This window comes from Equus przewalskii, chromosome 11 (assembly GCF_037783145.1).
Source record: "Equus przewalskii isolate Varuska chromosome 11, EquPr2, whole genome shotgun sequence".
Classification (NCBI taxonomy): Eukaryota; Metazoa; Chordata; class Mammalia; order Perissodactyla; family Equidae; genus Equus; species Equus przewalskii.
The window spans coordinates 25,364,662-25,377,778 of NC_091841.1; the positions used below are offsets into that span (position 1 = coordinate 25,364,662).

Consider the following 13,117-nt stretch of genomic DNA (forward strand, 5'->3'; position numbering starts at 1 on the left):
TTTGGCATTTGGAACAGCACAGTACAAATTATAGGTAGACTTTAGGATTAGCCGCAGCTTAGAAAGCAAACCCTGTGAACAAGAAACATGTTTTGTTGTTATTTCCTTCTCAAATATCCAGGGTCATCAAAACAGTGGACATTCAAAATGCTAAATATTGATGATGCTGATTACAGCCTGCCTTCAGGCACGTCACTCTGAATTGAGTCTTGGCACAACCAGAGGCTGAGCTTTCCTTGTGATTTCCAGAAGTAGGTGACATATAGACATGGTTGAATGGTGAAGGCCACTGGCTTTGGGGTCAGGCAGACCTGGCTTTGAATTCTGGCTCTGATGCTCACTAGCTGTGCAACCTTGGGTAAGTTACTTAACCTCTTTGAACTCGTTTCATCATCATCTGCCAAATGATTCAAATACTCAAGTCACAGAGTTGTTGTAGGTTAAATGAGATGTAAGTGACAATTATGACTGATGCATGGTTAGTGCTCAAAAAACGGTCATCATCATATTCATTCTGAAAAAGCAAAACAAAGTCATAAATATTAAAGATACTCAAGTATTTTATGAAGTGCAAAAATAGCCCAGTGGTTTTCTGCAGTGACATCCACGGTGACTCAGGTTCCAAAGCTTTCCAAAAATAGGGCATTTGTTACGTGTCCGGCACAGTGCTAGGCAGTAATGCTGCAGTGATGTGTAAGACACATTCTTGTCCTCCAAAGACTCACAGTCTTGTGGAGTAAACAGCCAAATACATAATTATCCCCCACTGTGACTGTGCCGGGACACAGTTCGGCCATCTCTCCTACCACCTACTTGTAGGATCCATGTTTAAGCCATAGTCTGGGCCCTCAGAAGGGACAGACGACTCCTGGCATCCCTAGGCATCATTGAAATATCTGGACCTTACTTTGCTCATATATAAAATGAGTTAATGACTTGGTGTCCTCATTTATCCAAAGGAAATAGTCAACCCCGACTCATAGTGTGTTATGACGTTGAATATCAGGCCCTCAACATGCTAACACAGTAAAAGCTCAAGACCTGTAAGCTGCTTCGTTATTGTTATTTTGGCCAACAGCACAGCTGTCTAACGCTTCAAAAAGATACTAGAAAAGATTGCTAGAGGGGCTGGCCCCGTGGCCCAGTGGTTAAGTTCGTGCACTCTGCTGCAGGCGGCCCAGTGTTTCGTTGGTTCGAATCCTGGGCGCGGACATGGCACTGCTCATCGAGCCACGCTGAGGCAGTGTCCCACATGCCACAACTAGAAGGACCCACAACGAAGAATATACAACTATGAACCAGGGGGCTTTGGGGAGAAAAAGGAAAAAAATAAAATCTTGAAAGAAAAAAAGATCGCTAGAATTTCCCATTAAGGAAAGGAAGCAACATACCTAACAGCGTGTACAGCATGTTATCATTTGTGTTAAAAAGGTGGATGAGGACATAGATTTGCTATATTCAACTTCGCACTTGCCACAAAAAGCTCCTAACAGTAGTTACCCATGTGTGTGTAGAGGGGGAGACCAGTGGGTGGAGAGGGGTTAGTGATAGAAGAAACCTTTATAGTCTATAGACTTTTGAATATATACGTTTATGAACATGTATACATGATGTGAATATATCCCCCCCAATTTTTTTTTTTCCTTTTTATCCCCAAAGCCCCCCGGTACATAGTTGTATATTCTTCGTTGTGGGTCCTTCTAGTTGTGGCATGCGGGACGCTGCCTCAGCATGGTTTGATGAGCAGTGCCATGTCCGCGCCCAGGATTCGAACCAACGAAACACTGGGCTGCCTGCAGCAGAGTGCACAAACTTAACCACTGGGCCACGGGGCCAGCCCCCCAAAAAATTTTTTTAATTAAAATATATAAATTTTTTCTAAAAGTCAAGAAAAAAATGGGGTAATGGGATGGCCTAGAAGCTGAGGTGGGAAATTAGCCGTGTAAATACCAGTCCTATAAGGACAAGGACAAGGAAGAAGAGGCCTAGCTCAGTGCCTCAGCAGTAAAAATTGCTCAGCAGAACTCCCGAGAAACAGCTGTGCTCCACTGAACATTTAAAAAATCCCATCAGAGGGGCTGGCCCCGTGGCCGAGCGGTTAAGTTCGCGCGCTCCGCTGCAGGCGGCCCAGTGTTTCGTTCGTTCGAATCCTGGGCGCGGACATGGCACTGCTCATCAGACCACGCTGAGGCAGCGTCCCACATGCCACAACTAGAAGAACCCACAACGAAGAATACACACCTATGTACCGGGGGGCTTTGGGGAGAAAAAGGAAAAAATAAAATCTTTAAAAAATCCCATCAGAGCCCTTCCTTGCCTGAAAACTTTTACTGAATCCCCATTAGCCTTAAGATAAAGCCTTGGTGCTTTATGCTATATTACTGCTTCTCTACACTCTGGCCTCAAACTATCTTCCCCATTTACCTCCCCCTTGTCCCACTTCACGCCCTTGGCTCTAGCCAACCTGGGCTAACCACATCCAAAACACCTTACACACGGCCACACTTCTGAGCCTCCAGCCACCACAGAGGGCTATGCAATCTACGTGTTGTGCTAAGGCAGCCTGGGGAGGGGAGGAGCAAGAGGGGATCAAATCTAGGCCACATTCTGCTAGCCAAGCTGGCAGTAAAGTGTATCATGGGCCAGGCTGGGAGCAAGGAGTGTTTTTTCGTGACTAGTTTGCCCAGAAAGAGGTCTTATTGTATACTTGCACAAAAGCAGCCTTGCATTTGCTGCACGTCATTCCCCCTGCCTTTATGACCTCCTTACCCCTCCAAACTCCTATCTGACTTTGAGCTTCTTCACAAAACCTCCCCAAGCCTCTATAACTCCAGAGTGATTCCCTTCCCTCCTAAATTCATCCAATTCACTTGCCATCTAATCAAAGCATTATTGTTTTGTCTTGTTTGGGGTTGTTTTTGGTTGCTATTTGATTTGCAATTTTTAAACTTTATGTGAGTATATTCTAAGCCCCAACTAGCTTGTAGGCTCATTGAAAACAGGACAAACATATGTTTTGGATCTCTCCAGATTTTCCAGGATAGTGTCAAACACACAGCAGGTGATCAGTAAATATTTGTGGAACAAATCGCATACACAAAGAACATCCCAGGCAAGAGTCAGTCTCAGGGAAGTTTGCTCATACAGCAAGAGAGAGCAGGAAAGAAAGGCAGCTTCAGAAATTAGGCCAAGCACAAAGACCTCTTATGTAAAAAATCTGAAGGGTCAGAAAAGACCACCAAGACCACATCGCCATGTCTTGATTTTTAGCTTCTTTTCTCTGCTTCTACATATCATGGAAATGGGCTTCCTTTCCAGCCAGGGTCTCTAGATTCAGCAGTTGCTGTCAGGGTTAGAGACTCGCATCCTTCATTTCCTTATCCAGCACCTAATAATGTAAATTTTTAAAATTTATGCATTTATCAGAATGAGTAGATAACTGGCTTGGTTATCAGATTGGCTTGTATTTCCCTTTGCCATCTAAAGGACAGACTGCGGCATTATCACCTGATTTTGTAAGTGCCAGAATAAGATATTTGCCACCAAGTTATTTTGGGAAATATTCTGCTGTGCATTTTTTCAGAGCATTGCAATGGCCAAGAGTTTTTTTCCTGTCTGGGCTTTACCTGACCTTAAAAACTGTCAAAGGCAAATGTAGCCCACTGCCTGTTCTAGAAGATTTCCAGTGGCCAGATCTCTTTTCCTCTCTGGCCACCTGGCTGGCTAACTTCTCCTTCATGAGGCTGCATCTTACAGGATCTGCTGATTCTGCAATTGTCCTTTGGGTCATCAATTGCTTCTTTAGCAATAACAAAACCTACGGCCTTCATTTTTATTATTTCCAGGCTATGTTCCCTTTTATAAGAATTATGCACATTTCAAATATTTTGACTGATGTAAAGAGAAGGCTTTGAATTTCTCAAGCCAACCAAAGAGAAGCCAAAAAATGAACAAAATTCAGGATAGGCAAATTAATAGTTTTCAAATACATTTTATGCTAAGGACCCCTTTTAGGCTACGAATGAAATTCAATTATGTGTATCTTATGTCATATTCTCAATTTTTAATACCTCATTTTACCATCCCCTATAACCACAGCAGGATGTTATCTCCTGGCTTTTCTCATTAGCTCGGCTTTTTTTCCTTCAAGATATGTCTTCTTTCCCTGATAGTCTATTCAAAGGAAAAGACAACCTTAAGACCCAGGGTGGACCCCTCTTTGGGAATAGGAACGCGATAAGAATATGAAGCAGGTTCTGCAGCTGCATTGCAATGTGACTGGAATGAATAATAGCTTTTCATTCTGTACAGTATCTTTCTCCACCTACCAAACGGGAGACCGTGCCGTCTCTGCCTCATGGTGATGAGATACTACGACACATCCAGAAAAATTCATGCAGCACCTTGCAGTGGGGGGTCTCCTCCACATGGGGGTTTTCTCTCTGCACGAGTCACAGGCGGAAACGCATCAGAAAAAAGACATCGGCTCTGGAATTTATGAGAGAGATAGTCTCCAGCTAATGGAAGCAAAAAGAAACTTCTATCGTTAAAACACATCATCTGCCGACCCTAAAACATTCACAGGAGTCGTGAGGAAACGTTAACCCGCAGGCCCCGCTCCCGCTTCGGCCGCAGTGGTGGGCGTGGCCTGGTGCTTGGGCCACGCCCCGTGCGTCTGGTCCCCCGAGGGGCGCGGCCCACCGCCGCCGCTGGCGCGGGCGCTGCGTGACGCCCGCTCTGCCCCGCCTCCCCTGCAGGAGCGCGGAGGGACAGTTCTTGCGCCTGCGCCCTGCGTCTCTGGGCGCCTCGACGCGGCCGCCCCCGCCCCCGCCGCCCGCCCGAGGGCCCTTTGTGCGCCTGCGCGCTCGCTCTCCCGCCCTCTCGCTGCGCTCGGCTGAGTCGGTCAGTCTGTCGGAGTCCGTCCTCGGAGCAGGAGGTGTGAAGCGACTTCGGAGAGCCTGCTGGCCGATTATCTTCTTTCCCCTCCCTCTCTCCCGCCCCGCGTCTCTCTTCACCCGTCTCCCGCTCCTGCTCGCGCAGCCATGGCGGAGCCGTCGGCGGCCACCCAGTCCCCGTCCGTCTCCTCGTCGTCCTCCGGGGCCGAGCCCTCCGCGGCCGGCGGCGGCGGCGGGAGCCAGGGAGCCTGCCCCGCCCTGGGGGCGAAGAGCTGCGGCTCCTCCTGTGCGGGTGAGGCGCCGGGGCCCCCGCCCTCGGGGGGTCGGGGGAGGCTGCAGCCCCGAGCACGGGCGGCTGGAAGCCGGGCTCCGGGCGGGGGGAGCGTGAGGTCGTGCAGGCGGTGAGGGAATAACGGGGTGTGCGGAAAACTGGTGGGGGCGGGGAGAGAGTCTGGAGGGTGGGCATCCGCGCCGAGCCCCGGCAGGTGGGGAAACACGGCAGTACGGGGGAGCCGTGCGCTGAACCGGGCGATTTAGTGGAGGATTAGGGAGATTGAGAGGATTGGGGCGGATTGGTCGTGGGAGAAACGGTTAGTTAGATTTTGAGCCGATGCTGGTGGAAGGGTTGCACTGCAGGTTTGCAGACAGGTGTCGACATAATCAGACCTGCATGGTAGGCTTCCAAAAATATACATATTTTTCTGGCTGCCCTGGGGGAGGATGAGGAAGTTTAATGGAAACATTGTAGGCGTTTTCTATACTGTTTTTATCTGCCTTGAATTGGTTGAGGCTAGACTCCCTAACTGCCCGATTTTTCTGAGGCTCCCGGGTAGAAGGAGGCGTGATGAGAATAGCTCGAGGGAGATTTGGGAGGGAGCTCCTGCTGGTTCAAGATGGATCCGTGGCTGCCTCTGCAACACAGTCTGCTCTTCCCTGGCGCGGCGTGGGGGTGGGGACATGCAATCAGTTGCTTATATTCTAGAAGGTAATAAATAGAGTCACGCCAAGCCATCAACGTATTTTGATTCCATGTTTCCCGTGATCTGTTATTGATCGCAGTATAACAAAAGGGGGTGTTTACCGCAGAAAGGGGGGAGGGGGAGACAATTCAGACAAAGGGGCTGGTTGAACCCCCTTCTCCTCCCATCTCTGAAAGCCTAGGAGGGAAGCTGCGACCGCTTTTCGTTTCCATTGTATCCGCGGCTGCCTGCCGGTGGGAGCTGGCTGGCACGCTCCCCTCGTGCGGAGATCTGCAGTGCAGATGCCTTATTGAGGGGGAAAAAAATGCACCACGAGCAAGTGGTGGTTCTTAAAGGAACTCAGGCTTTGAAGAAGGGGGGAAAAAGGCTTTTTATCAAAAGAAGGGCCATAAAACTAGTAGAATACAGATAATTTTGCCCTCTGGTTATCTTCCTTAAAGGATTTTGAGAGGTTTTAAAATGCTTTATTGTCTCCTCTGCCAGAAGCTTGGGTTGATCGTTCTAGAGGACATACAATTTCTGATCTCAGCTTTAAATATACTCCCTATGTGTTTTTCGAACTGTACCTTTCCACATAAGAGCTGTTGGATTTTCCAGTGTGGTTATGGCCATTTCAGTAGAAACAGTGTTAGAGGAAGCTCCTGCGAGGTCAAGATTAGCTGGCCAGATAGAAGAATGAGGCAGCAAATTTAGAACCCGTGTTCCCTTTGAACCACCAGCGTTTCTCCTCCAAATTTTTGTGTTCTGGGCAAAGGTCCAGATGAACAGCAGCTTCCCTATAACTTAGCAACTCAGTGTTTTGACTTTATAATCATTTGTCATTGCGAACTGGTCAGTTGTTGGCTCTCCTGTGCATACTTTTTGATTTTTCTTGATTTTAAGTTTTTTATTAACCTGAAAAATAAGCTAGATAGATGCTCTATCCTAAGCTCTTATCCATTACAGATGTATGTATGTTAATGTCTAAAAAGCGTTAATACAGTTTTGGTGGGCTCAGTGCAAGATCCTCATTCGTCAGGTCACTACTTGAAAAGTTTAGCTTAAGAGAATGCAACGTATGGTCATCATTTCATTGCAGAAGCTCTTCCTCCTTGCGGAATGTTTTCTCCATCTCTCAGAGGAAATGTCTCAGGCTTCTGCACCATGAAAATAAGATGAAACTTACTATTCCAAAATTTAACTCATTTAAAACGGATGCTAAAAATTCTACCTTGGGGGCTGGCCCAGTGGCGCAGTGGTTAAGTGCACACGTTCCGCTTTGGTGGCCCGAGGTTTGCTGGTTCGGATCCCGGGTACGGACATGGCACCGCTTGGCAAGCCACGCTGTGGTAGGCATCCCACATATAAAGTAGAAGAAGATGGGCATGGATGTTAGCTCAGGGCCGGTCTTCCTCAGCAAAAAGAGGAGGATTGGCAGCAGATGTTAGGTCAGGGTTGATCTTCCTCAAAAATAAATAAATAAAATTAATTTAAAGAAATCTACCTTGATTGTTTAAAAAACTGCAAGTGTTGATATCAGCCTTCAGCTTTATATTCTTTCACCGATCTCCTCTTGGTTTTAGAGACTTTCAAAAAGTTAAAGAAGAGTAAGTGGTCGTTTGGCGTACTGCAGGAAACAATTCAGTCCTGACTGACTTGTTCGGTAACAAATTTTAGAAATACTCCTTCCTACCCAAAGGTGGAGAATGAGCTATGGTCCGCTGCCTCGGGTACTAGTGCAGCCAGGAATGTAATATGTTTGGAGAAGAGAAGGAGGTCAGGGGCCAGGATTGGCTTCCCAGATTTCGGCCTTTGAAGGAAACCAGAGATTTCAAAGGCAGAAATTTGAGGTTGAGATAAAAGACACTTAAATATTTAGTGTTGTTTTCAGGATGAAGGTTGCCTTCCTTACACGTCAAGTGTGGATACATGTCTAATGGTTTACGAATACCTGAACTTTAAAACTGCTTTAATAGTTGGTTATAGCCTTTGAAATCTTATAACTTGTCGGAGAGTGCTCTCTATTATTGCCATGAAACTCGTGATGCCAAAATAAAGCTGCATTTCTAATATCTGTCTGTGGAAATTAGCCCAAAGCAAAAACAGCTTGAACAATTAAAAAACAGTGTTTTCGCTTTAAATATTTCTTTCCTCACTCATGAAACCTAGTTGTTTTGTTACTTTTTATGGCATCATTTTCACACTTTGTTCTAAAATGTCAATTAAATGTGAGTATGTAATTTGTATTTTCCATCTTAACCCTTAAATAAAAAGGAATTTGACCACCTGTTCAACACTGACATGATCTGTGTTATGTTCATGTCAGATTATCAGTGACAGTATGACATGGTGATAAACACACAGACTTGAGCCCCAGAGCCACCTAAATTTCAATCCTGACACTGTCTCTTATTAATTACATGACCTTGTGCAAATCCTGAGCCTCAGTGATGTGACCTAGACGAATTGGCTTTGCACCCTTAAATCCTAACTTTTATTCAATGACACTACCTAATATTTGATACATCTATCTGCATGTTACAAACTATTTGGACATAGTTACAAAATAGCAATTGAATTACGTGATAAATCATGCTTTTCCTCACTATAAGGGAAGATCTTATATCTTTTTCTTCTTTCTAAAAGTGAGTCCATTGTTTCAGCTTTTGAACCCCTCACCTTAATTTAGTCTTTTAACAGCTGCCACCCGTTTGACTCAGTTTGTCTGTTAAAGCTGTGGGCCGGGGAGCCAAGATGTTTTGTAGATGATTTGGCATGATATCAATATGCTTAAATGTTTTCTGCAGCATTCTGACCATAATAAGTGTAGTTATGACACATTATGAAACTCCTGTCAGTGAAAGCAAGAGGGCAGGAGACAGCAGGAGTGGTCGTGTCAGTATGGTTTACAAATGCCTGTTGACTTGGATGGTTTTTATTCCCCAGGAATAAAAGGTTTCTTTTAATGCTGTTTTCTTTTAGAGTCAAATTCACAAATAATTAAGCACTCTGATGAAACAAACCGGTCTACGTATATTTAACAGGCAGACCTTAGCCCTAAATTGAAATCTCTGAGAGATTGTTTATGAAGTTGCTGGTACGAGCATCAGTGTTTCTGTTTTAATTATTTTAGAGATGGTCTGAAAACAAAACTAATATTTCTGCTTTTGCTGTATTCTCCAGTGAGGAATTTATGTATTCTTCCTGATATCGGATTCACCTGTCTAATCCTGTGCGTGTTTCAGGCGCTTGTAAATGATCCTGGATAGTGAAGGAATTGGTGACGTGTCGTTGAAGGGAAAAGGGAGAGTTAAGGTTTCCGGTTTTATTTGAGCCAAGAGGTTGTTTGTTCTGTAGAAAGGCATTTCTCTTTAGACTAGCCGTAATCTTAGAATTTACCCATTTTGTAATTCTGAGGCTGGAAGTAAATGATTCGCTATGCATATTTGTTCTGTGTACTTATCTTATAGTTTGTGTTCAACTTTATCGTTAATGATGATTTTGTACCTGCCTCCTAAACTGTATAGGCTGGTCAGAAATTATAATAATAAATTTCGTAGTAAAACCTTTTAGATAAAAATTACCAAATTTATATTATGTTCATATAAGTAACTCATTCAGGAGTTGCCCGGGAAACTGACTTACCTTTTATTCTGTTCGTTTATAACAGCTGTTAATTCTAGAATTATTTTGGATCATTCAATATGTTATAGATGTGTTGAATATGCTAGATAAGTTTGGCTATAATCAGTATTTCTTGTGATTGCATCATTGAAGTCCCTTACTACATATCTGTGACTTACATAAGACTTGTTACTCTGCGATATTGCAATTTCAGAGAGAATCCGTTTAAACTGTATAGGATTTTTGTTTCTATTTTACATTATTGGGGGGAAATAGTCAGCAGGTAGCCCACTCTTGTGATGGCCTTTTTAAATTTCACAGAAATATTCTTACCCACTTTCTCCAGTCAGCTGTAAGCATGTGATCGTAACCTAACCAGGAGGGACACGTGAGCTTTTTGACAGTTCCTCATTGGCAGCTTGCCCCTGAGCATATGTTGAAGGGTATTCTGGAAAGTGTTCTTCGCAAAACTAATACGGGGCCCCTTTTGTCCTGTTACCTGAAAGCTTTTCAGCAGTGAGCCTTGTCTTCATGTTCCATAGGAGGGAGAAATATTTTCTTTTTGTATCTTAGATTTGTGTCTTGCTTTATGGTTTAAGCTGTACCCATACATTAACTGAATTCAGCAGATGTTTGAGCATATGTTAAAGCTTTTTGTTAGGTGCTGTGGGAGTTAGGATCATCCCTCTAGAGGCTGTATTCGGTAGGAGAAAGACTTGTCTTATGTTTATCTGTGACGTAGGTAGTGATATAAACCTCATTTTACAGATGAGGAATGAGGCTCAGAGAGATTAAATTATATACCCAAAGGTTTGTGGCTGTGAAGTTAAGGGTAAAATACAACTAAGGGATTGAGGGCCCAATTTAGTTCTCTTTCAAATAATACATAGTGCCTCACTTTAAAATTTGAAAAAACCTGTGATAAAAATGACTTAGTCATCCTCTTGAATTCAGTTATCAGTTTAACTTTAAAACCTTAATTTCTGGTCCCATGGTTCCTAAGCCAGGGGGCTTTTTTTTTTTTTTTTTTTTTTTTTGAGGAAGATTAGCCCTGAGCTAACTACTGCCAATCCTCCTCTGAGCTAACATCCATGCCCATCTTCCTCTCCTTTATATGTGGGATGCCTACCACAGCATGGCTTTTGCCAAGCGGTGCCATGTCCACACCCAGGATCCGAGCCAGCGAACCCCGGGCCGCCGAGAAGCGGAACGTGCGAACTTAACCCCTGTGCCACCGGGTCAGGTCAACTCTCTCCTTCTTGAAATAGCTTTTTCATTTGTCTTCCATGATATCACGTAGACTTGTACTGGCTACTCCTCTGTCTCCTTTGCTTGTTCTTTTTTTTTTTCCAATTGCGATACAATTCACATAATATCAAAGGCACCATTTTAAAGTGGTTTTTAGTATATACACAAGGTTGTGCAGCCATCCTCACTATCTAATTCCAGAACATCTTCATCACCCCTGCCCACCCAAAAAACCCCATACCTGTTACCAGTCACTCTCCGTTCCTCCCTCTCCCCATTTCTTGGCAACCACTAATCTACCTTCTGACTCTAGAGATTTCCTTATTTGGGGAGTTTCATGTTGCCAATTCTTTTATATCTCCCCAGCTTCTAAAATTTAGAGTGCTCTACAACTCACTTCTCAGAACTTTTCTCAGTCTGTGTTCGTTGGGCTCATTTAAGATACCCGTCTTGTGGTTTGAAATGCCATGTATAAATTGACGACTTCCAAATCTTTTATCTTCTGCCTCCATGTCTAATAGGCATCTCTAACTTACTATGTCTAAAGCTAAGCACCTGATGTTTATTTTTAAATCTGTCCTTCTCACTGTCGTCTCCATTTTAGTAATTGGCCATTCTGGCCATCTTTTGCCCAAATCACAAAGCTTAGGGTCTTCCTTGATGCCTCTGTTTCCTTCGTATGTCTATGAGCAAATCCTGTTGATTCTACCTTCAGAATATATCCAGTGTCTGACCAATTTTCTCAGCCTCCACTGTCCCCACCGTGGTGCAAGCTACTATCACAGCTCTCCTGGATTATTGCATTTGCCCCTAACTGGTCTCCGTACTTTCTCCCTTGCTTCTCTTCGGTCTCTTCTCTGCACAGCAGCTGGTATAAGCCTGTGAGAAATGTGAGTTGGATCATGTCCCTCATGGGCAAACGCTGCAGTGGTTTCCAATCACGCTCGCAGTAAAGTCCGTAGCAGGCTCTTGAAGCCCTGTAGGATCTGGCCCCAGCCTCACCCTTGCTCACCCAGCTTCAGCCACACTGACCACCTTGCCGTTTTTCGTGGCAGAATACCCCTCTACCTCCGAGTCTTGTTTCCTGTTCACTCTGCCTAGAAGGCTCTTCCCTCATATATCCTGGCAGCTCGTCACTCCCTCACCTCCTTTAGCTCTTTGCCTTACCACCTTATATAAATTGCACAAGAAAAAGAACACTTTTTAGGCCTCCCCTGCTTTGTTTTTCTTACCACTTGTCATAATCTATCTTATTGTATTTGACGTATTTATTTTATTGTCTATCTTCCACACTAGAATATAGGTTCCATCAGAGTGGAGATTTTTGTTGTTTCTTCTCCATGTCTAATGCCCGGACAGAACCTGGCACAAAGCAAGCTCTCAGCTATTTTTGAATCAGAGCAGAGACCTTATTGTTTTTGTTCAGCAGCTAAAACTAGTTCTTGACTCTTAATAGGTGTTGAGTAAATGTTTCTGGAATGAATGAATGGATGGAGAAACTCTTCCCAGAAAAACATAGATATGAACAAAGTATTGCATATACTTTCACAGGGTTCATGAGCTGTGAAATCCGTTTTGATTAAGAACATTTGTTTGTTTTTTTAAGACTTTATTTTCCCTTTTTCTCCCCAAAGCCCCCCGGTACATAGTTGTATATTTTAGTTGTCGGTCCTTCCAGTTGTGGCATGTGGAACACCACCTCAGCATGGCCTGATGAGTGGTGCCCTGTCCGTGCCAGGATTCGAACTGGTGAGACCTTGGGCCGGCAAAGCGGAGTGCATGAACCCAACCACTTGGCCTCAGGGCTGGCCCAGAACATTTGTTTTTTTTGGTTTTTTTAAAGATTTTATTTTTTTCCTTTTTCTCCCCAAAGCCCCCCAGTACATAGTTGTATATTCTTCGCTGTGGGTCCTCCTAGTTGTGGCATGCGGGATGCTGCCTCAGCGTGGCTTGATGAGCAGTGCCATGTCCGCGCTCAGGATTCGAACCAACAAAACACTGGGCCGCCTGCAGCGGAGCGCGTGAACTTAACCACTCGGCCACGGGGCCAGCCCCAGAACATTTGGTTTTTGAAAATCGAATTATAGTAATCCTCTCTTATTCGAGGGGAATATACATTCCAAGACCCCCAGTGGATGGCTGAAACTGCAGTAGTACTGAGCCCTGTATGCACTGTGTTTTTTTGTATGCATGCATACCTGTCATAAAGTCTAATGTATAAATTAAGCCCAGGAATAGAATATCTGAATTTCCAGCATCACTGCTTTTGCACTTGGGGGCCATTATTAAGTAAAATAAGGGTTACTGGAACACAAGCACTGCGATGTGCCACCATCGGTCTGGTAACCAAGAGGCTGCCAGGCTGGCAGGCAGATAGCGCACACAGCGTGG

At 44.6% G+C, this 13,117-nt stretch overlaps 1 protein-coding gene across 3 annotated transcripts in view; it reads left to right on the plus strand.

Moving 5' to 3' along the window:
- Positions 1-3,256: 3,256 nt before the first annotated feature.
- RTN3 (reticulon 3) overlaps positions 3,257-13,117 on the plus strand; it is a 62,676-nt gene continuing 52,815 nt past the window's right edge. Inside the window, exon 1 of one of the 3 annotated variants that reach the window (XM_070564155.1) lies at positions 3,257-5,187. In XM_070564155.1, coding sequence (XP_070420256.1) covers positions 5,043-5,187 — 145 coding nt within the window. In that variant the 5' untranslated portion in view covers positions 3,257-5,042. The remainder of the gene's footprint in view (positions 5,188-13,117) is intronic. The other 2 variants (XM_070564154.1, XM_070564153.1) reach the window with 2 other exon arrangements.